Here is a 25,400-nt window from a genome sequence, read left to right as displayed (position 1 = left end):
CGCTACGAGCTTGAAGATCTGCTATTTTTGAAAAACCGTGAACATTTCTGCAAATCTTTGAATATATATTTTTTAAGGCAAACATTTGTAAGACAAATCTTTGCTTGGGAATAGTTTTTTTGAAAACTCAAACTTTTTTCATGTCAAGGAGCCCCCAAAATTATATGTATTTGGCCTCGGACCCCCATCTCATAATATGTTGTTCCAGGGACCCCCCAAGAAGCAAAGATTTGCACAAATTTTCACGACTTCACAAGCTTGTAGATCTGCTATTTTTATAATAGCCAAAGAAATCTGCATGTAAACAAAGCGTGCGTTCGAGACGGCGGAGGGTCCCGAGCCCGACTAACGCCTGGAACAATAATATTTCTAACGCGACCCTCCATTGCAGAGTGATCGGCGATCAAAAACGGCTCACTTCCACCATGTTAAAAATGATTATGAACCTGCGAGCAGGGAGGTTGATGCCAGCGGCCAGCGTGGAGGTGCAGGCCAGCAGACACAGAACCCCGTCAGAATAGGCCTCCTCTATCAGCTTCCTCTCCTCCGTGGTCAGTCCACTGTGGTGGTAGGCCAGCCCGTAGGGGACGGTCTTCCTGAGGACGGGACACACACAGCCGTTCCCGCTGTCCTTTAGCGCTCTGAGGAGGACGTCCTTCTTCTCCTTCTGACGCACCACAAACACCCTGAAACGTTGTTAATATGAAACACATAAAGTAGAGACATCTATTAATACATCAAGTCACAAGATACTGATTTTAATATGCCAGGCTTTTCATTCTTTATTGCTAATCTGTTTTTAGCGGCGCGAGCGGATATTAGCCCTCTATACCTGGCTTTTGCGTCAACGTTCTGATTGGTCAGGCCCGTCAACGTTCTGATTGGTCAGGCTCGCCAAGGTTCTGATTGGTCAGGTCCGTCAACGTTCTGATTGGTCAGGCTCGCCAAGGTTCTGATTGGTCAGGTCCGTCAACGTTCTGATTGGTCAGGCTCGCCAAGGTTCTGATTGGTCAGGTCCGTCAACGTTCTGATTGGTCAGGCTCGCCAAGGTTCTGATTGGTCAGGTCCGTCAACGTTCTGATTGGTCAGGTCCGTCAACGTTCTGATTGGTCACTATTCATGACATCACTATGTTACCCCACTCTATCAGCTATGACAGATCAGTTTTTGCCACTTACCTTGGAATGCATTTGGTGATTCGCTTCCAATGGCACTATTTAGTGCCACTGGAAGCCTTGAAATAAATTTACAGAGATTTAATATTGTTTCTCTAGTAGAAACACATATCTATGACAAAATATATCAAAGGCGCCGCTACCTTCACACAGGTGTGATTTTTTATTCTTCTCCTGATCTGAGCTGCAAATGTGGAAGCCTGCATAAACAAGCGTTTCACCTCACCGTTACCTGTAATTGTGTTGTGTCAATAAAGTTGATTGATTGATTGATTGATACATGAGGTTGACTCACCTATCAAAGCAACATCGGTATCAAATCAAATCAAACTTTATTTATAAAGCACATTTAAAACGACAGAAGCTGACCAAAGTGCTGTACATGGTTGAGACAAAGCAACAATAGCAGATATACAAGCTCATAGCGCGGCACAGAGTGCCGCGCTATGAGCTTGTAGATCTGCTATTTTTGAAAAATCGTGAAAATATTTTTTTTATATTTTTTTCCGAAAAACTGTTAGGATTTAGATTTTTTTTAAGAATCGCCTCAGGTCTTAATGGGTTAAAAGCCAAAGAGAATAGGTGGGTTTTTAGGAGGGATCTAAAAACCCCAATGGACTGGGCAGAACGGATGGGGAGAGGGAGGTCGTTCCAAAGCGTGGGGGCGGCAGCAGCAAAAGCGCTGCCACCCCCACGGTCCTTTTATTGGTCTTTGGGACGATCAGTACGGACTGATCAGCAGACCTTAGGGCCCTGGCTGGAATGTATGGATTGATGAGCTCAGCGAGGTATAGTGGAGCAAGCCCATTTTGAGATTTAAAAGCAAATAAAAGGACCTTAAAATGAATTCTAAAATTGACAGGGAGGTACACTGAAGCTATTCTTTATTTCTGTGTGTCCAAGAGCAGAAGAGAAGCAAATGATGTTTGCTGCACATAATGTAATCAGGCAATTCATGCACAAACAAGGGAATGAACTCCTTCTCATGCTATGCAACACAAATGTGGAATGCCCTACCAAAAGGAGTGTAAAACCCTACTCACTTTCAAAACTGCCCTAAAAAACACCTTCAGGAGGCTGACATTCCAAACTGGCCTCTGTCAAAGTCTTAACCATACCCCCCCCCACCCCGAACCCTGAACTGTTTATTGTACATATTTCTTATTTTTCATACCAGTAACCTGTAAGCTGACTGTATGACGTTCTGCATATCTGATTTTTGATTTGATTTATTTATTTGATGTGGACATCACAAATACATTGGACAAACCAGATGTTTAGTTTACAGTGTACAGTGTATCTGTCTGTTTTTTTTATGAGCGATCCAGCTTAGAGGACCTTGTATAGTGAATTGTATTCCATGTACTGTTTCCATGTCTTTTCTAAATAAAGTATTCACTCAATCAATCAATTCAAAAGGGTAACGAATTCAGCAGCAAGCTGTAAGTAAGTAAGTAAGTAAGTAAGTAAGTAAGTAAGTAAGTAAGCCTTGCCGGGCCATGTGGCCCATAGGGCAGGAGACTATCTGCTGTTTCTGTAGCGTGAGGCAGCTTGATGTGCGAGTAATACATCCCATGGACATGACACTAGTATGTCACAGGGACTTACCTCCAATCCAACCCTTGATGCTGAGTGCCAAGCAGGGAGACACTGGGTCTTTGGTATGACCCGGCCGGGGATCAGACCCCGACCGGTGTTACATTGGTGAAATGGAAAGCGGTTGCACTCTATTTTAATGACGTCACGCACACGTTGCTTAACAACTACACTACAGGTCACACAATGGACAATTAATATGCATCTATAGGCTCATTCCTATGTTCATTCATGCTGGAGTGACAACCGGCAGTCGGCAGCTTTTGTTAACTTTGTTGAGGTGTGAATTTAAGGTTGTTTTAAATCTATTCATGTGCGTGCGCGTGCTCCTGCTCAAAATAGCATGGCGTGTTAGGCCGTCCCATGACCACGACCTCCCAATATCAGGGCGGACACTCTTAACTCTGAGTGCCAATGACGTGTTTTAGAAAAAAAAAAAAAAAAAAAAACGTTCATGATATCATGATTTGAAGATTTGCTGCTCCATTCACTTCTTGTTTAACATATTACTTAAAAAGGCTGTATCTTGGCTGTATCTTTTTTTACTATGTATTTTTAGCCCAGACATGTTATTTTCAAAAGTAGACAATTAATGTCAACTAGGTAACAATGACCTTGTTGACATTTGTGAAACCACACAGTGCAACCTTCAGTGATTAGCAACCACCCTCGGATCGATAATACTGGACATAAAAATTCTGTGACTACTTCTAAATCTAAGATAAATTGAAAAATCTCTGGCATCTCAGTGTATTAAACATGAATGAACATACTCTGTCAGATATCTAAACATGAATGTTCATTCATATCTATGTTGTTCATTCATATCATGTTCATTGTTGAATGTTATATATCATGTTGAATGTTCATTCATATCATGAATGTTCATTCATATCTAAACATGAATGAACATGTTTAGATACTATTTATTCATGTATTTATTCATGAATGAACATGAATAAACGTACTCTGTCAGATATCTAAATATGAATGAACACTCTGTCAGATATCTAAACATGAATGAACGCACTCTGTCAGATATCTAAACATGAATGAACACTCTGTCAGATATCTAAACATGAATGAACGCACTCTGTCAGATATCTAAACATGAATGAACGTACTCTGTCAGATATCTAAACATGAATGAACACTCTGTCAGATATCTAAACATGAATGAACGTACTCTGTCAGATATCTAAACATGAATGAACACTCTGTCAGATATCTAAACATGAATGAACGTACTCTGTCAGATATCTAAACATGAACATACTCTGTCAGATATCTAAACATGAATAAACATACTCTGTCAGATATATAAACATGAATAAACATACTCTGTCAGATATATAAACATGAATAAACGTACTCTGTCAGATATCTAAACATGAACGTACTCTGTCAGATATCTAAACATGAATAAACATACTCTGTCAGATATCTAAACATGAATGAACGCACTCTGTCAGATATCTAAACATGAATGAACACTCTGTCAGATATATAAACATGAATAAACGTACTCTGTCAGATATCTAAACATGAACATACTCTGTCAGATATCTAAACATGAATAAACATACTCTGTCAGATATATAAACATGAATAAACGTACTCTGTCAGATATCTAAACATGAACGTACTCTGTCAGATATCTAAACATGAACGTACTCTGTCAGATATCTAAACATGAACGTACTCTGTCAGATATCTAAACATGAATGAACATACTCTGTCAGATATCTAAACATGAATGAACACTCTGTCAGATATCTAAACATGAATGAACATACTCTGTCAGATATCTAAACATGAATGAACACTCTGTCAGATATCTAAACATGAATGAACACTCTGTCAGATATCTAAACATGAATGAACGTACTCTGTCAGATATCTAAACATGAATGAACGTACTCTGTCAGATATCTAAACATGAATGAACGTACTCTGTCAGATATCTAAACATGAATGAACGTACTCTGTCAGATATCTAAACATGAATGAACGTACTCTGTCAGATATCTAAACATGAATGAACGTACTCTGTCAGATATCTAAACATGAATGAACGTACTCTGTCAGATATCTAAACATGAATGAACATACTCTGTCAGATATCTAAACATGAATGAACACTCTGTCAGATATCTAAACATGAATGAACACTCTGTCAGATATCTAAACATGAATGAACACTCTGTCAGATATCTAAACATGAATGAACACTCTGTCAGATATCTAAACATGAATGAACACTCTGTCAGATATCTAAACATGAATGAACGTACTCTGTCAGATATCTAAACATGAATGAACGTACTCTGTCAGATATCTAAACATGAATGAACGTACTCTGTCAGATATCTAAACATGAATGAACATACTCTGTCAGATACTTGCAGATCATCAGCGCTACGTTCTCACAGTTCTTCTTGGTGGGACAGAAGATCAGACAGGAGTGGGCGGGGATGACCTCCGTCACCAAGGCAACGATGTGGTCCGGGTCCATCTTCTGCATGTTACTGGAGTACTGAGGAGACGGGACAGAGACATTCTGAGTACTGAGGGACAGGACAGAGACATTCTGAGTACTGAGGGGACAGGACAGACACATTCTGAGTACTGAGGAGACGGGACAGAGCAGAGTTGATTTTAACAGCAAATTTTGATTTAGTTTTAGTCATAGTCTTTTAAATAAAATTCCATTCCTATTCAGTCGTTCTGTCATATTTTAGTCATCTGAAATTTGTAGTTTTTGTCTAGTTTTAGTCTATAGACTATAGTCGACTAAATCTACAGTTGATTTAGTGTTTAGTCGACTAAAATGTATATTTTGGCGGTGCCTTGGTGGCGTCATAATGGCTGATTTTACACTTTTGCATGCTGAAAATAGCCGATCTACAAGCGACGCGTTGTGAGCTTGTAGATCTTTTCAGAGCGCAACACCCGAGCACAACCAAACATAAAATGACTTGTCTTTTAGTTCTACTGGATCTCTTCTCCACTGGATCCCTCACTAACATTTTAGTCTAGTTTTTATTTGTTGACGAAATTGTCAATATATTTAGTCTTAGTTTTAGTCATCATAGCTTAGTTTTTATTTAGTTTTTATTTAGTTTTTATGTAGTGTTCGTCAGTGAAAAAAGGTAGTCGACCAACATTTTTCGTCATAGTTTTATTAGACGAAATCAACACTGATACAGAGACATTGTGAGTACTGAGGGACGGTACAGAGCAGTGTTGATTTTGACACCAAATTTTGATTTAGTTTTAGTCATAGTCTTTCAAATAAAACTCCATTTATTTGTAGTCATATTTTAGTCATCTGAAATGTTTTAGTTTTTGTCTAGTTTTAGTCGACTAAATATCATAAGATTATAGTCGACTAAATCTACAGTTGATTTAGTCGACTATAGCTGTAGTTGTAGATCTGAGTTGTTGTGTAGCTGAGTTGTAGATCTGCTATTTTCAAACATTTTAGTACTTTTACTTTTGGTACTTTACGTACATTTTGATACCAATCCCTATTGAATTCCGGACTTGTAACAGAGTACTTCTACATTGCAGTATTGATACTTTTACTTAAGTAAAACATTTGAGTACTTTTCCCACCACTGCTGCTAGTGGCTACACTCTCAAATCAGATATAGCTGTTAACCATTGACACCTGAGGAAAGTTTGTGGCCAGCATTGCCACCTAGTGGAAAGATTCAACCTGTAGAGGCTCTCAGTGACCTACAGCAGTGGTTTTCAACCTTTGTCATGCAAAGGACCCCTAAATTGATACACATTTGACCCCCATCTGAAAATGTTTGGTGCCAGGGACCACCAGAAGAGAAGATTTGAGTAAAAAAGTTCACTTTAGAAACATATATATTCAAAGACATGCGCACATTTTCACAATGTTTCAAAAAATAGCCAAAGCTAAGTGGTTAAAATGATTGTGACGCTATGTGACGACGGGCCCTCCCTCCCGTGAACAGCTACCAGAAGAGAGGCAATAGACACGGCGGCCTTCCCGCGGTATGGTGGGTCCGTCCGCTGTCAGAATAGCAATGGGTGGACCTACAGGCTCATGAGAACAACTACAGAGGGCTCTTTAACACCAAGCAGCAGTGCAAGACTAAGAACTTTGTTTCCTCTGGTGATCCAGCCTAGAACATTATACACACGGACTGGTTGTTGGAGGGTTTCAACAACTTGGGAGAGACGTATCATGCTGTCTCTGCTGCCATATGTGGAGGAGCCGTCGATACTTAGAGTGCTGAGTGACATGCTTGTTGTATCATGAGGACATTATCCATGAGTTTGTGAATGTAACCTATAGCCTCTGAGATGTAGTGGAGTAGAAGTAAAAGATAATTGTGTGTGTGTGTGTGTGTGTGTGTGTGTGTGTGTGTGTGTGAAAACATATAATGGAACGTACCTTGAAGTTGAGAAAACGTGAAAGGCGAATCCCGTCCTCCTCTCTGGGATCGACCTCATAAATACTGTCCCTCAGTTTAACGTACTCCTGCAGCTGAACCTGAGCAGCACACACACACACACACACACACACACACACACACACACACACACACACACACACACACACACACACACACACACACACACACACACACACACACACACACACACACACACACACACACACACACACACACACCATGTCTGACTACAGTAGATACTCAATACTGACAAGCTGTTACCATTTGTCTACCAATGAATGGTATAGAAAAGCAGATACATCCTGCTAATGGCTGTTACTATACATTAATTCAAGGTGCTGTGTTAAAGTGCTTTATGCTAGTTAAAACAAAAGGTTTTTGTTAAGTTAAAGCTGCTCTATATTGTGATAGAAATCATTGATTGCTGTAGTGTGTCTGTTCATTAACAGGAGTTACGCAGTCTCTCTCCAGCTCCTTAGAAAATACATTTTCAACTTTCAATTAATGAACAATAACTCTATAGCAGTGGTTCTCAAACTTTTTCATGTCAGGGACCCCCAAATTGACACTTATTAGCCCGCGGACCCCCATTTGAAAAGATAAGCCAGGGACCCCAATAAGAGAAGGTTTTTACGGCTCTCTAGCAGTGATTCTCAAACATTTCAATTTCAAGGACCCCCAGTTTGACATGCTTTAGACTACGGACCCCCATTTAATGGCATTCATACCTCTGGGACCCCAATTCATATTGTAAAATCAATGTTAATTTAACTCTGAGAGTGTACAAATGGAACCAAATGGACCCGTTAGGGTCCATTTGGTTCCATTTGTACACTCTCAGAGTTACAGACCCATAAGGGTCCATTTGGTTCCTGTCCATCATTTAGCTGGGGACCCCCTGGAACCCCCTCAAGTACCCCTGGGGGTCCCCGGACCCCACTTTGAGAACCAACGCTCTATAGCATTGATTACACTCTGAATATAGAGTGATATAACACAAAAAAACATCAGTTATACCACCTCTAACAACTAATGGCAGAATATGTACTACTATCATGTGGTTGGTGGATGGCAATAATGTCTCAATAGAAGAAGAGAATACTGTAAATATATTATAACATTCATACATACAGACAGTCTTATTATTTAGAATGTATTGACATACAGGCCTGAAGTCATTGTCAAAGTTCTCAGCCCTCAGAAAGGTCTGCAGGTCTTTGACGTTTCCCAGCGTGGCGCTCATTCCAATGACCTGAGTGGTCTCTGAAAACATTCATTATGACAGCCATCAGTCATCTACAGTTCATTTAAACACTTTAAGACCTTCTTTTTTTTTTATTGTGAAAATGTGTGCAAATCTTTGAATATATGTTTTAAAGCGATCATTTTTCCCGAACTTCTGGGGGTCCCTGTAACAAAATATTTTGAGATGGGGGTCCACGGCCAAATACATATCATTTTTGAGAACCACTGATATTATAGCAACATACGTTTTTTCAAAAAACTGATTTAGAAGACATTTTTTTAATTCCCCAGAAGCAAAGATTTTAGTTACAAATATAAATAATCAAAGACCCACGATTTTCCCCAAAATAGCAGATCTACAAGCTCATAGCGCTATGAGCTTGTAGATCTGCTATTTTTGAATAGCCAAAGACATCTTAAAATGACACACAGACGCGTTCCCCGTCTTAAAGGGCTAAGACATCATCATTAAAAAAGGTCATAAATGTAATAGTGTATGAATTGTTGTAATAAAGGAGACTCACTGCTGACATACAGGACCTTGGCCAGAGTCATCTCTATGATGGCTCCTCTGCTGCCATCACCCAACATGTGAAGCTGAACAGGGAAAGACACTTGTTAACGTTATTTAAAGTTTTCAGTTGCACTACAATGCAAGAAGTAAGTGTTGTATGTATGGTCTGATGTAAGTCCTAATGTGTGATTTGGTCAACATTATGACACTTTTTTTTTGCGGAGAAACCCTCTGTGATTAGCGAAATCGAAAAATCACTGGCAGTCAGGGCCTTATTTATTTATTTACTCTGGCAGTGTAAGAGTTAAGATTTTATGGAAGATGCCTCACCACTTCAAATGCTCTAATCTTCTACCAGCAACGTGTGAGAGCTTGTAGATCGGCTATTTTCGCTGCGCAACATGTTTCCACAGAAGACGCGCTGGCTTCTGTGGAATCCAAATGAGTGAAATCAGTCGATGGCGACGGAGAACTTTAGTCCATGTGTTTAATGCTTACTGTAAGTCTCTCTGGATAAGAGCTGCTGCTAAACGCCTACATTGTAAATAAAAGGTGTTGATTTTGACAGCAAATTTTGATTCAGTTCTAGTCATAGTCTTTTTTTCATCTGAAATGTTTTAGTTATGGTCTAGTTTTACTCGACTAAATATCATAAGATTTTAGTCGACTAAAACTACAGCTGATTTAGTCGACTAAAATGTATGTTGGCGGTGCCTTGATGGCGTCATAATGGCTGATTTTACACTTGGTTGCATGCTGAAAATAGCCGATCTACAAGCTCACAATATTTCAGAGCGCAACACCCGAGCGCAACCAAACATAAAATGACTTGTCTTTTAGTTCTACTGGATCTCTTCTCCACTAGATCCCTCACTAACATTTTAGTCTAGTTTTTATTTGTTGACAAAATTGTCAATATATTTAGTCTTAGTTTTTATGTAGTTTTTATGTAGTGTTCGTCAGTGTAAAAAGGTCGACCAACATTTTTTCGACATAGTTTTAGTCGACAAAATCAACACTGGTGTTATAGGTATACCTCGTCCACGACCACCAGGCCCACATGGTCCAGTCTGCTGGTCTCGATCAGAGAGTTGACCAGGCTGTGTCCTTTCTCTATAGTGCAGACGTACAGGCAGTTCCTCTGTCTCCGTTTCACCGGCGGGAATCGACCCTTACTGCCGGCGTACTCCTCCACCAGGAAGTCCAGCTCCAGACCCATGGTTGCCAAGCCACGCACCTGTGGAGACATACAGGTATACAGGGACCGACTTTTAAATGACACGTAATCATGACAATATGGTTAATAATCATTATAATAAAAAACTTTATTTGTATAGCACCTTTCAGGAGATGAAATGCACCTCAAAGTTCTTCACAGCAGTGGTTTTCAACCAGTGGTCCGGGGACCACCAGTGGTCCTTGAGGGAGTATCAGGGGGTCCCCAGCGAAATGTGTTAGCTCATAGTGCGGCACCGAGTGCCGCGCTATGAGCTTGTAGATCTGCTATTTTTGAAAAACCTTGAAAATGTGTGCATAGCCTTAGCCTTGAATATATATATATTTTTAAACCGAACATTTTTAACTCAAATCTTTGCTTCTGGGGGGTCCCTGGTACAACATTTTCAGATGGGGGTCCGCGGCCAAATGTATATAAATTTAGGGGTCCTTGGCATGAAAAAGGTTGAAAACCACTGCTTTACAGAGCAAGAATACAATTAGAGAAAAATTACAACTAATTTAACAAGAAAAAAAGAAAAGTAAAAGCATAAAACAACAAATAAAAAAATAAAACAACTAAAATAAAAGTAAAAAATGCAGTGAATCAGGCAAAACAGTGAGGACATGGACAACAACACAGAGATTTAAACATCAACCAAAAGCAAGAGTGAAGAAATAGGTGTTGAGCTGTGCTTTAAAGCTGTCCACAGAGGCTGCCTGTCAAAACAACATTAAAACAGCAAAAACTTACTTCATAAATCATGTATCTTTTTCTTTCAAGACTACAAAGTCCAGTCTTACCGGACTTACGGCCAAAGTATCTATAATCTATCTAGAAATGGATGGAATCTATTGTCTGTGTGTGTCCTATCCCAAATGCAATCAATTTGGGGGTCCTTCCTGGCATGAAAAAGTGTGAGAAGTACTGATTTAGAAGGCATTTGTAGAATCGGTCTCAGGTCTTAATGGGTGAATATAGTCTCAGTACCTTCTCTTGTACCAGAGATACGTAGGATAAGATGAACTCAGTACCTTCTCTTGTACCAGAGATACGTAGGATAAGATGAACTCAGTACCTTCTCTTGTACCAGAGATACGTAGGATAAGATGAACACACAGTACCTTCTCTTGTACCAGAGATACGTAGGGTAAGATGAACTCAGTACCTTCTCTTGTACCAGAGATACGTAGGATAAGATGAACACACAGTACCTTCTCTTGTACCAGAGATACGTAGGGTAAGATGAACTCAGTACCTTCTCTTGTACCAGAGATACGTAGGATAAGATGAACTCAGTACCTTCTCTTGTACCAGAGATACGTAGGGTAAGATGAACACAGTACCTTCTCTTGTACCAGAGATACGTAGGATAAGATGAACACAGTACCTTCTCTTGTACCAGAGATACGTAGGATAAGATGAACAAAGTACCTTCTCTTGTACCAGAGATACGTAGGATAAGATGAACTCAGTACCTTCTCGTGTACCAGAGATACGTAGGGTAAGATGAACTCAGTACCTTCTCTTGTACCAGAGATACGTAGGGTAAGATGAACACAGTACCTTCTCTTGTACCAGAGATACGTAGGGTAAGATGAACTCAGTACCTTCTCTTGTACCAGAGATACGTAGGGTAAGATGAACTCAGTACCTTCTCTTGTACCAGAGATACGTAGGATAAGATGAACTCAGTACCTTCTCTTGTACCAGAGATACGTAGGGTAAGATGAACACAGTACCTTCTCTTGTACCAGAGATACGTAGGATAAGATGAACACAGTACCTTCTCTTGTACCAGAGATACGTAGGATAAGATGAACTCAGTACCTTCTCTTGTACCAGAGATACGTAGGGTAAGATGAACTCAGTACCTTCTCTTGTACCAGAGATACGTAGGATAAGATGAACTCAGTACCTTCTCTTGTACCAGAGATACGTAGGGTAAGATGAACTCAGTACCTTCTCTTGTACCAGAGATACGTAGGATAAGATGAACACAGTACCTTCTCTTGTACCAGAGATACGTAGGGTAAGATGAACACACAGTACCTTCTCTTGTACCAGAGATACGTAGGGTAAGATGAACTCAGTACCTTCTCTTGTACCAGAGATACGTAGGGTAAGATGAACTCAGTACCTTCTCTTGTACCAGAGATACGTAGGGTAAGATGAACACAGTACCTTCTCTTGTACCAGAGATACGTAGGGTAAGATGAACACACAGTCCTTCTTCCTACACAGCAGCTCTCTGAGGATGAGGATCTCGGCCACCAGCGTCTTCCCTCCGCTGGTGGGCAGCGAGTAGATCAGGTTCCTCCTCTCCTGAACACACTGCAGGTTCAGACACGTCTTCTGCCAGTCTGGAAGCATCACAACACAGTCAGGAACACTTACTGTTATCATAGGGTTAAGAAGAAGAAAGTCCTCCACCAGGTATTCCTAACCTTAACCTCAGTAAAACTATGTCTAAACCTAACCTTATTCCTATCCTTAACCTCAGTAAAACTATGTCTAAACCTAACCTTATTCCTAAACGTAACCTCAGTAAAACTATGTCTAAACCTAACCTTATTCCTAACCTTAACCTCAGTAAAACTATGTCTAAACCTAACCTTATTCCTAACCTTAACCTCAGTAAAACTATGTCTAAACCTAACCTTATTCCTAACCTTAACCTCAGTAAAACTATGTCTAAACCGAACCTTATTCCTAAATGTAACCTCAGTAAAACTATGTCTAAACCGAACCTTATTCCTAAATGTAACCTCAGTAAAACTATGTCTAAACCTAACCTTATTCCTAACCTTAACCTCAGTAAAACTATGTCTAAACCTAACCGTATTCCTAACCTTAACCTCAGTAAAACTATGTCTAAACCTAAACGTATTCCTAACCTTAACCTCAGTAAAACTATGTCTAAACCTAACCTTATTCCTAACCTTAACCTCAGTAAAACTATGTCTAAACCTAACCTTATTCCTAACCTTAACCTCAGTAAAACTATGTCTAAACCTAACCTTATTCCTAACCTTAACCTCAGTAAAACTATGTCTAAACCTAACCTTATTCCTAACCTTAACCTCAGTAAAACTATGTCTAAACCTAACCTTATTCCTAACCTTAACCTCAGTAAAACTATGTCTAAACCTAACCTTATTCCTAACCTTAACCTCAGTAAAACTATGTCTAAACCTAACCTTATTCCTAACCTTAACCTCAGTAAAACTATGCCTAAACCTAACCTTATTCCTAACCTTAACCTCAGTAAAACTATGTCTAAACCGAACCTTATTCCTAACCTTAACCTCAGTAAAACTATGTCTAAACCTAACCTTATTCCTAACCTTAACCTCAGTAAAACTATGTCTAAACCTAACCTTATTCCTAACCTTAACCTCAGTAAAACTATGTCTAAACCTAACCTTATTCCTAACCTTAACCTCAGTAAAACTATGCCTAAACCTAACCTTATTCCTAACCTTAACCTCAGTAAAACTATGTCTAAACCTAACCTTATTCCTAACCTTAACCTCAGTAAAACTATGTCTAAACCTAACCTTATTCCTAACCTTAACCTCAGTAAAACTATGTCTAAACCTAACCTTATTCCTATCCTTAACCTCAGTAAAACTATGTCTAAACCTAACCTTATTCCTAACCGTAACCTCAGTAAAACTATGTCTAAACCTAACCTTATTCCTAACCTTAATCTCAGTAAAACTATGTCTAAACCTAACCTTATTCCTAACCTTAACCTCAGTAAAACTATGTCTAAACCTAACCTTATTCCTAACCTTAACCTCAGTAAAACTATGTCTAAACCTAACCTTATTCCTAACCTTAATCTCAGTAAAACTATGTCTAAACCTAACCTTATTCCTATCCTTAACCTCAGTAAAACTATGTCTAAACCTAACCTTATTCCTAACCTTAACCTCAGTAAAACTATGTCTAAACCTAACCTTATTCCTAACCTTAACCTCAGTAAAACTATGTCTAAACCTAACCTTATTCCTAACCTTAACCTCAGTAAAACTATGTCTAAACCTAAACGTATTCCTAACCTTAACCTCAGTAAAACTATGTCTAAACCTAACCTTATTCCTAACCTTAACCTCAGTAAAACTATGTCTAAACCTAACCTTATTCCTAACCTTAACCTCAGTAAAACTATGTCTAAACCTAACCTTATTCCTAACCTTAACCTCAGTAAAACTATGTCTAAACCTAACCTTATTCCTAACCTTAACCTCAGTAAAACTATGTCTAAACCTAACCTTATTCCTAACCTTAACCTCAGTAAAACTATGTCTAAACCTAACCTTATTCCTAACCTTAACCTCAGTAAAACTATGCCTAAACCTAACCTTATTCCTAACCTTAACCTCAGTAAAACTATGCCTAAACCTAACCTTATTCCTAACCTTAACCTCAGTAAAACTATGTCTAAACCTAACCTTATTCCTAACCTTAACCTCAGTAAAACTATGCCTAAACCTAACCTCATTCCTAACCTTAACCTCAGTAAAACTATGTCTAAACCTAACCTTATTCCTAACCTTAACCTCAGTAAAACTATGTCTAAACCTAACCTCATTCCTAAACCTAACCTCAGTAAAACTATGTCTAAACCTAACCTTATTCCTAACCTTAACCTCAGTAAAACTATGTCTAAACCTAACCTTATTCCTAACCGTAATCTCAGTAAAACTACCGTAATTTTCGCACTATAAGCCGCACCTGAATATAAGCCGCAGCAGCTAAATTGAATGATTTGTACATATATAAGCCGCACTGGACTATAAGCCGCGGGTGTAAAATCCATAGATTTAGGAGGTCCCCTAGTGGCCGTTAGCTATAAAAATCCATAGATAAGCCGCACCGTTATATAAGCCGCAGGGTCGAAAAATGGGAAAAAAGTCGCGGCTTATAGTCCGAAATTGTATGTCTAAACCTAAACTTATTCCTAACCTTAACCTCAGTAAAACTATGCCTAAACCTTATTATTATTATTCTCTGTACCTACATCACTACCATTAGAGCAAAGTGTATTAAAAGGGTCAGAACAGTAATTATTCACCATATAAGTCTTTGATGCCCTTCAGAGAGAACACCAGCTCCTTCACTTTGGTGGGGAGACCAAAGAACGGCCCCCGGTCGGGCGTCTCGGCGGAGACGGTTTCCATGGCCTGCATGGCGACGCCCATCTGCTCGGTAAGCACCGCCTCCTTCAGGGCGGCGCTGCGTGGCGGGTTGGAGGGTCCGGCGGCGTTGCCCAGCATGGTTCTCTTCAGCAGGTCGGCCATGCTTCTCCTGGCCTTAGGGACGCGTTCAGACCGCCTCTTACCGGTCTGAGGCGCCGCCGTCACCTCAGGGACTCTGCAGGGTGTGGACGTTTTGTCACCTGCAGTAATGAGATGCAACAGTTAATACAACTAATTGATTTAATTGATGCTAAATAATCCTCTTTTTTTATTTTATAATGCATTTTGGAGGATTGAAATTTCATTGAAATGTGACTTTTCTTCACATTTCTTTTTAATTGCAAAAATTAAAAATAGCCGATCTACAAGCTCACAATGCGTCGCAATTATGTGACGCATTGCGAGCTTGTAGATCGGCTATTTTTGTGCAACACTGTTGTACAATACAAGTATAAAATAGGGCATAATCAATGTACAATTATTTTTGCCTTGTTCTGTTGATACATAAAGGATTAAACTAAATATCAAAGAAAACTTTTTTTTACTGTTAGTCTAGTTTTAGTGGACTAAATATCATGAGATTATAGTCGACTAAATCTACAGATGATTTAGTCGACTATAATGTATGTTGGCGGTGCCTTGATGGCGTCATAATGGTTGATTTTACACTTGGTTGCATGCTGAAAATAGCCGATCTACAAGCTCACAACGCGTCGCGTTGTGAGCTTGTAGATCGGCTATTTTCAGAGCACAACACCTGAGCGCAACCAAACATAAAATGACTTGACTTTTAGTTCTACTGGATCTCTTCTCCACTAGATCCCTCACTAACATTTTAGTCTAGTTTTTATTTGTTGACGAAATTGTCAATATATTTAGTCTTAGTTTTAGTCATCACAGCTTAGTTTTTTTTTGTTTTCGTCAGTGAATAAAGGTAGTCGACGAAAACGTTCCGTCATAGTTTTAGTCGACCAAATCACCACTGGCTCTGGACCAGGGCTGGTTGCATCCATACCTGCCATGCAGTCGTCGTTCCTCTTCGCATGTCGGACCACCTCCTCTTGGAAGTCCTGCTGCGTGGCCGGCACGTCTCTGAAGGAGTCTCTGAAGCCGGCCAGGAGGGATTCAGAGAGCTCCTCGTCGCAGGACGGAGTCGGGCTGGCGGCGGCGTCTGGCGGGCGCAGCGCTGTGAAATGGGGGGGTCGGTCCGGGACGGCGGCTGAGGAAGCTCCGCCGCCGCCGGGGTCGGTTTGTCTGGCGTTCTGCTCCGCGTGGTCCAGCTTGGCGAGGAGAGAGCGGTCCCCCAGGATGCTGTCATCATAGTCCCCGAACAGATCCTCACTGTCACTGCAGTACTGACAACACACACACACACACACATCATCACTGTTACTACAGTACTGACAACACACACACACACACATCATCACTGTTACTACAGTACTGACAACACACACACACACACATCATCACTGTTACTACAGTACTGACAACACACACATCATCACTGTTACTACAGTACTGACAACACACACACACACACACATCATCATCATCACTGTTACTACAGTACTGACAACAACATATCATCACTGTCACTGCAGTACTGACAACACACACATCATCACTGTTACTACAGTACTGACAACACACACATCATTACTGTTACTACAGTACTGACAACACACACACACACACACACATCATCACTGTTACTACAGTACTGACAACACACACATCATTACTGTTACTACAGTACTGACAACAACACATCATTACTGTTACTACAGTACTGACAACACACACACACACACACACACACACACACACACACACACACACACATCATCACTGTTACTACTACAGTACTGACAACACACACATCATCACTGTTACTACAGTACTGACAACACACACATCATCACTGTTACTACAGTACTGACAACAACATATCATCACTGTCACTGCAGTACTGACAACACACACACACACACACACACACACACACACACACACATCATCACTGTTACTACAGTACTGACAACAACATATCATCACTGTTACTACAGTACTGACAACAACACACACATCATCACTGTCACTGCAGTACTGACAACACACACACACACACACACACACACACACACACACACACACACACACACACACACATCATCACTGTTACTGCAGTACTGACAACAACATATCATCACTGTTACTACAGTACTGACAACACACACATCATCACTGTTACTACAGTACTGACAACACACACATCATCACTGTTACTGCAGTACTGACAACACACACATCATCACTGTTACTACAGTACTGACAACACACACATCATTACTGTTACTACAGTACTGACAACACACACATCATCACTGTTACTACAGTACTGACAACACACACATCATCACTGTTACTACAGTACTGACAACACACACATCATCACTGTTACTACAGTACTGACAACACACACATCATCACTGTTACTACAGTACTGACAACACACACATCATCACTGTTACTACAGTACTGACAACAACATATCATCACTGTTACTACAGTACTGACAACAACACACACATCATCACTGTTACTGCAGTACTGACAACACACACATCATCACTGTTACTACAGTACTGACAACACACACATCATTACTGTTACTACAGTACTGACAACACACACATCATCACTGTTACTACAGTACTGACAACACACACATCATTACTGCTACTGCAGTACTGACAACACACACACATCATCACTGTCACTGCAGTACTGACAACACACACATCATTACCGTTACTGCAGTACTGACAACACACACACATCATCACTGTCACTGCAGTACTGACAACACACACATCATTACTGTTACTACAGTACTGACAACACACACATCATTACTGTTACTACAGTACTGACAACACACACACATCATCACTGTCACTGCAGTACTGACAACAACACACACATCATTACTGTCACTGCAGTACTGACAACAACATATCATCACTGTCACTGCAGTACTGACAACAACATATCATCACTGTCACTGCAGTACTGACAACAACACATTATCACTGTCACTGCAGTACTGACAACAACACACACATCATCACTGTCACTGCAGTACTGACAACACACACACACATCATCACTGGCACTGCAGTACTGACAACACACACACACATCATCACTGTCACTGCAGTACTGACAACACACACACATCATCACTGTCACTGCAGTACTGACAACACACACACATCATCACTGTCACTGCAGTACTGACAACACACACACATCATCACTGTCACTGCAGTACTGACAACAACACACACATCATCACTGTTACTGCAGTACTGACAACAACACATTATCACTGTCACTGCAGTACTGACAACACACACATCATTACTGTTACTGCAGTACTGACAACACATCATTACTGTTACTACAGTACTGACAACAACACATCATCACTGTTACTGCAGTACTGACAACAACACATCATCACTGTTACTGCAGTACTGACAACAACACATCATCACTGTCACTGCAGTACTGACAACACACACATCATCACTGTTACTACAGTACTGACAACACACACATCATCACTGTTACTACAGTACTGACAACACACAAATCATTACTGTTACTGCAGTACTGACAACAACACATCATCACTGTTACTACAGTACTGACAACACACACATCATTACTGTTACTACAGTACTGACAACAACACACACATCATCACTGTTACTGCAGTACTGACAACACACACATCATCACTGTTACTACAGTACTGACAACACACAAATCATTACTGTTACTACAGTACTGACAACACACACATCATTACTGTTACTGCAGTACTGACAACACACACATCATTACTGTTACTACAGTACTGACAACACACACATCATCACTGTTACTACAGTACTGACAACACACACATCATCACTGTTACTACAGTACCGACAACACACACATCATCACTGTTACTACAGTACTGACAACACACACATCATTACTGTTACTACAGTACTGACAACAACACACACATCATCACTGTTACTACAGTACTGACAACACACACATCATTACTGTTACTACAGTACTGACAACAACACATCATCACTGTCACTGCAGTACTGACAACACACACACACACACACACACACACACACACACACACACACACACACACACACACACACACACACACACACACACACAGTTAATCGATTAGTCTGATTAACCACATTTCATACTTCACATTACAACGGTGTTGTGCAAACAATGCTGATCTACACGCTCACACACATTGCCATAGCTCCGACGGAACCTCTCCCTCCGCTGTATAGCTCCGAGATGAGGTTCCTCGTTAGTTACTGCCGTCTGTTTTCGAAATGGTCGCACGTCTTCCACTTTACATGTTTCTTACCCCTTTCTGCACATCGCATCCAAAAAGTAAAGCATTTCCGCCACTCTCTCAGATGTTTTAAGTTTTAACGCGCCATAAAAGCTATCCAACGGGTTGAAGAAAGTATTTAATTTGCCTCGGTTTTCATCCGGTTACATGGTTTTTAAGACATTGCGCAAGAGTTGCACCCGTAGAGATAACATTACTGGTTACCCTACTGGTCAAATGTTGAATTGCATCTTCTAATGCAAAATATTATGGAACCGGATGAAAACCGAGGCAAATTGAATACTTTCTTCAACCCGTTGGATAGCTTTTATGGCGCGTTAAAACTTAAAACATCTGAGAGAGTGGCGGAAATGCTTTACTTTTTGGATACGATGTGCAGAAAGGGGTAAGAAACATGTAAAGTGGAAGACGTGCGACCATTTCGAAAACAGACGGCAGTAACTAACGAGGGACCTCATCTCGGAGCAATACAGCGTACAGCGGAGGGAGAGGTTCCGTAGGGGCTAACATTGCCATAGCCTCGACGACCTTGCAGGCTTATGAAAAGTATGAAATGTAATTTAGACAGCATGTTATGTAGACAGATGCCAGGTTCATTTGTAGATCTGGTATCCTATAGTGTGTATAGTTTCAATGTACAGATTATTTATTATTGATATTATACAGTTTAGACTGATGATAGGTTATTTTTTGGTTTACCTATTATCCTAAATTACTATTTCTAAACATTAGATGCATTACCTCATGTTTACCTTTACCAATTAATTGATTGATTGATTGATTGATTGATTGATTGATTGATTGATTGATTGATTAACGGTTTGCAGAAAAAGCACAGAAAATACAGTTCAATACAAAAGGAAGCTAAAAGGATTAATCATAGATGACTTTTACTTTCGTATCTACGAGAGTCTTAGCTCCACCCACCCAGTGTGCCCTGAAATGTCACCAGAATCTCTCTAAAAATGCACAAATGTATAATATAAGGTGTTTACCCACTTTTCCCAATTGTTAACTAGGTGTCCGGACTATTTGTGTAATGTATTAGTCCATATTATTCAATAAAGACGTGTTTTAATCCCGTCTGTGGCCAAACCTCTTTTTTTTCCTCCTCGTTTCCTTCGTGTTTACATTGAGTGTAATTCCGGTTTTCACCGGATGCGACCCGTCACTACCGGCCATTGGGAACTTCTTAGAGAATCAACCACAGACGGGATTAAAACACTTCTTTATTGAATAATATGAACTAATACATTACACAAGCACACCGTATACCTAGTTAACATTTGGGTCGAGCGGGTAAACATCTTATATTTAACATTTGTACATGTTTGGAGAAATACGGGCTTTACTTTACTTTGCTTTGCTTTGCTTTGCTTTGCTTACTGGTGAGATTCCAGGGCAATCTGGGGGGGTGGAGCTAAGACTCCCATAGAGATAAAAATGAGACAGGAATGCAAGTCTAAACTGTTCATAACAGAACCTCAACTTACCTCAGTGGATGTAGTGTGTTGTTCCCCCTTCCCTGTACTATCAGGGGGTCTCTGGAGTCCCGGGGGTCCCTGGGGTCCGTGTCCCCCCTTCCCTGTACTCCCAGGGGGTCCCTGGCCCCCCAGGGACCCCCCCCTCTTCCTGGACGGGGTCAGGTGACTCCTCAGACCGTCTCTCGACCTCTTCTTAGAAGGACCTTTTCTTTTCACGTTGATGTCTTGTTTCTCTGAGTTAATCATGTTTATCTAAACATTAAACACACATTATTCCATTAACTATTGATTCACAGCAACATAAAACACTAACTTAAAGACCTCACACTGATCCTAGCAGCTCTAAGGAGTCAAAACACACTAAATAAACCTAAATGAGTTTATAATCATGTTTATTAGTTCCACCAGGGACCCGTTCAAAATCAAACACCGGAAGCGTTGCGATTGGGCCGTGCTCTGATTGGTCAGCGTCTATACGCGACGTCGTGACGTCATGACGCAGACACGCCACGTCGTGCCATAGCTTTAAAACCTAATTTGTGCCGTAGTGTTTTTAGCTTATTATAACTCTATGGTTTTTGATAAAATATAAATAAACAGTGGTGGAAAGTAACAGAGTACATTTACTCAAGTACAATTTTTTGTTTTTTTTGTTTTTTTTACTTTACCGTTGTATTTCCAATTGTCTATAGTTGTGCTTCTACTCCACTACATCTCAGAGTTAAATATTGCACTTTTACTCCATTACAATTATATGAAAACTTATGATTTACTTATAATTACTGATAATTATGGCCAGAATTGGAACCCCAGGATAAAGTGGTCAAAAAGAGAAACAATTTTAAGTTATACTCCCCCTTGTGGTGTAAAAGTAGAACTACCACCATGTAGGACCTGTCTGTTAGTATAATTATATAACACTAGACCTAGTCTCGCGTAGCCAGACCCCACAGAAAATGAAAAACAGCGACCTCTGCTTTTAGAATCTGTTCTTGAGAGATTACACTAGACCATACCCGGTCGACGCATCCGTGGGGGGATATGCGCACATGATCTGGCAACCCGGGAGGCAGTTTGTCCCATAGCTGGGCAGCCCCGTAACCATGGCGACAGTGTTTGACACAAAAACGCTAATAAGAAGCTGAGATTTGATGAAATTGAAAAAGGGGCTTCACAGTTAAGTTCAGATGGTAATGGTCAATGGCTGTGTGCAAAATCAGAGCAATTGGTCCAGCCAGTGAGGAGAACCGGGTAGCTTCACCTCCACTACAAACGCACAGAGGTTACTAGAATTATAGTAGGATAGTAGGATATACTTACTGTACCAACATACAAAAGTCCTCATTATGCAAAAGGTCCCATTTCACATGTTATTGGATTGTGATTAGTAAGTATTAATTATGTCCAGCTGGTAAAAGTGTGGCTAATTGATTCTAATGACTTTATGTGCTAGTTTAGCTACTGGCTATTTTATTTCATCCTATGAGAACATATCAGTTATGCATGTTTTGTATTAATATAATTATTGGTTCTCAAAATGGGTCCGGGGACCCCCAGGGGTCCTTGAGGGAGTTCCAGGGGGTCCCCAGCTAAATGATAGATTAGGCACCAAATGGACCCTTATGGGTCTGTAACTCTGAGAGTGTACAAATGGAACCAAATGGACCTGTTAAAAAACATAGATTTTACAATATAGACCAATTATTTGTTTACTAACATTGAGCCTGGACGCACAGGTGATTGTTTCACGCAATCAATTCCCAACCTGTTTCGGGGTGCACTGGTTTCAGCACACCCCAACCCCCTCTTGTGTGTGTTGGCTAGTGAGACGCGTCCTAACGAGACCTGATATAATGGGTTTCGTTGCGCGCATACTGGCTGCACGCAGCCAGTATGACGTCGTCTGTTAAGGGGTCTATAAATTGGGGTCCCAGAGATAGAAATGCCATTAAATGGGGGTCTGTAGCCCTAATGCATGTCAAACTGGGGGGTCATTAAAATTAAAATGGTTGAGAATCACTGCTAGAGCCGTAAAAAAATCTTCTCTTATGGGGGTCCCTGGCTTATCTTTTGTAATGGGGGTCCGCGGGCTAATAAGTGTCAATTTGGCGGTCCTTGACATGAAATCGTTTGAGAACCACTGATCTAAATCAACAAGGTACCATAACTTAAAGATGTCAAATAATATGGCAAAAACCAGCCACAGTATATTTGCCTTTGCTTTGAGATGTATGTAGATGAGTAAATGTATTTAAAAAAAAATGTAAACACTCGAGTAAAAATTGTAACTGTACTTAGTTCCACCACTGCTAAAGATATCATGCAATGTTTAAAAATAGCAGACGTACAAGCTCGCAGCGCGACACAAAGTGACACGCTGTGAGCTTGTAGATCTGTTATTTATGAATAGCCAACATATAAATGGATTAAGTGGTTAAAATGATTGTTGACGCTATACTAACTACTATGGCTGGGGACCCCCTGGAACCCCCCAAGGGCCCTGACCACTTTGAGAACCACTGGCCCATAGCAATAATCCCTAGCAGCACTTACTGTACAAATTCTCACATTCAGTTTTCCACTGTTAAAGGGATAGTTCACCCCCACAAGTATCAAATTATTGTCTTAGGAATGAGACAAAAACTAAAAGAAATCTCCATGAATTCAAGTCTCCATGGGGTGACTGATCCATAGGGGAAAAAAAGTACTTTTTTGGGTGAACTATCCCTTTAAGAAGCATTTGTAAACAATATTTAAGACGTCACACAAAGTATAAAATAAGGGTTTAATGGTCATTCATTGGAGGCTAGAAAACGAAGCACATGATCTGTACAAACGCACAGCATCTCAGAATTCACAAAAGTCCCTAAAATAAACAACACATGATCTTCTAGAAATAAAAATGTAACTGCAGCCTGACAGTTAAAAGAAACCGATGACAGAAAATACTCTTTGAATTACTGTAGAATTTTGGCTACTCGAAAAAACAGCAGATCTACAAGCTCGTAGTGCGGCACTGAGTGCCACGCTACGAGCTTGTAGATCTGTTGTTTTAGAAAAATCGTGAAAATGTGTGCAAATCTTTGAATATATATATTTTTTAAAGCGAACGTTTGTAACTCAGATCTTTGCTTCTGGGGGATTCTACAAATGTCTTTTCTAAATATTTGGTTCCAGGGAATCTCCCCCCCAAAGAAGCAAAGATTTGAGTTAAAAAATGTATATATGTTCACAGATTTGCACACATTTTCACAACTTTTCAAAAATAGCAGATCTACAAGCTCTATGCCAAGTAGCGTGGCACTGCTATTTTTGAATAGCCAAAAAGTAAAAGAATGCCTTTATTTTCTTAGCTGAAATCTTGTCAAGACAGATCTTAAACGCAAAAATACACACTCTCCTACACCCGTCTTCAATCATCAAACTAAAACAATCCAAATAACAACATCTATTCTATACCTTATGTATGTACGGGGTGAACCATATACAAACAAATATGGAATGTGCTTAAATGATCTTATCCTGTATGTGGTGCTGCCACTTCTCATAGCCGTCAAGCAGAAACCCTGTATGTCCTTATTTTTATGTTTTGTTCGCAAATTAATGCCCTCCTTCATCGTACGAGTGCTGCAAAATGGAATTGAAAAAATATTATACATTTTCTCTATTTTGGAAAAAATAAATGAAGTGAAAATGATACATCTGTCCCTGGGTTTTAAAAATATATTTTAATAAGCGCTTGTGACTGAATATGGAAAACATGTTATTTATTTTTTTAACATTTTCCTGAAAGTAACAGTTTCATTTGGACATACAGGGGTTTGGCCCAACGTTTTGCTGGTGGTCAATGTGTGTCTGATAAGATCAAATAAACAGGTTTTTAAGGCTGAGAGTAAAAAACTGTCAGAATTGTCACAGACAAACACAATGTGGTTGTAAACAAAGAAACAAAAGCCAGTGTGTTGTGTGTGAATGTGTGACAGAGTTGAGACGCCCCATTCGGATGCTATCCATGCATTGAATGAGACATTATCACCTTTTATCAGACCACTG

General features: G+C 40.0%; 2 protein-coding genes across 4 annotated transcripts in view; both read right to left on the bottom strand.

Moving 5' to 3' along the window:
- The window catches only part of helq (helicase, POLQ like), a 36,218-nt gene extending 14,502 nt beyond the window's left edge, over positions 1–21,716 (bottom strand). For all 3 annotated transcript variants that reach the window (XM_084049918.1, XM_084049917.1, XM_084049919.1), the window contains exons 1-10: positions 21,357–21,716; positions 16,423–16,762; positions 15,284–15,607; positions 12,385–12,563; positions 10,021–10,221; positions 8,995–9,067; positions 8,391–8,488; positions 7,204–7,302; positions 5,162–5,307; positions 447–686 (exon numbers count right to left, since the gene is read on the bottom strand). In XM_084049918.1, coding sequence (XP_083906044.1) covers positions 447–686; positions 5,162–5,307; positions 7,204–7,302; positions 8,391–8,488; positions 8,995–9,067; positions 10,021–10,221; positions 12,385–12,563; positions 15,284–15,607; positions 16,423–16,762; positions 21,357–21,593 — 1,937 coding nt within the window. In that variant the 5' untranslated portion in view covers positions 21,594–21,716. The remainder of the gene's footprint in view (positions 1–446; positions 687–5,161; positions 5,308–7,203; positions 7,303–8,390; positions 8,489–8,994; positions 9,068–10,020; positions 10,222–12,384; positions 12,564–15,283; positions 15,608–16,422; positions 16,763–21,356) is intronic.
- Positions 21,717–24,118: 2,402 nt separating this feature from the next.
- The window catches only part of cwf19l1 (CWF19 like cell cycle control factor 1), a 26,142-nt gene continuing 24,860 nt past the window's right edge, over positions 24,119–25,400 (bottom strand). Inside the window, exon 14 of the mRNA XM_084049925.1 lies at positions 24,119–25,400. This exon is cut by the window's right edge and continues 1,165 nt beyond it. The gene's annotated coding sequence lies outside the window, so the exon portion shown is untranslated.

Source organism: Gymnoscopelus microlampas (assembly GCF_963454915.1).
Source record: "Gymnoscopelus microlampas genome assembly, chromosome: 23".
NCBI classification, from domain to species: domain Eukaryota; kingdom Metazoa; phylum Chordata; class Actinopteri; order Myctophiformes; family Myctophidae; genus Gymnoscopelus; species Gymnoscopelus microlampas.
Note: the sequence above shows the minus strand (reverse complement) of the source record. Positions and strands in the feature narration are given on the sequence as shown.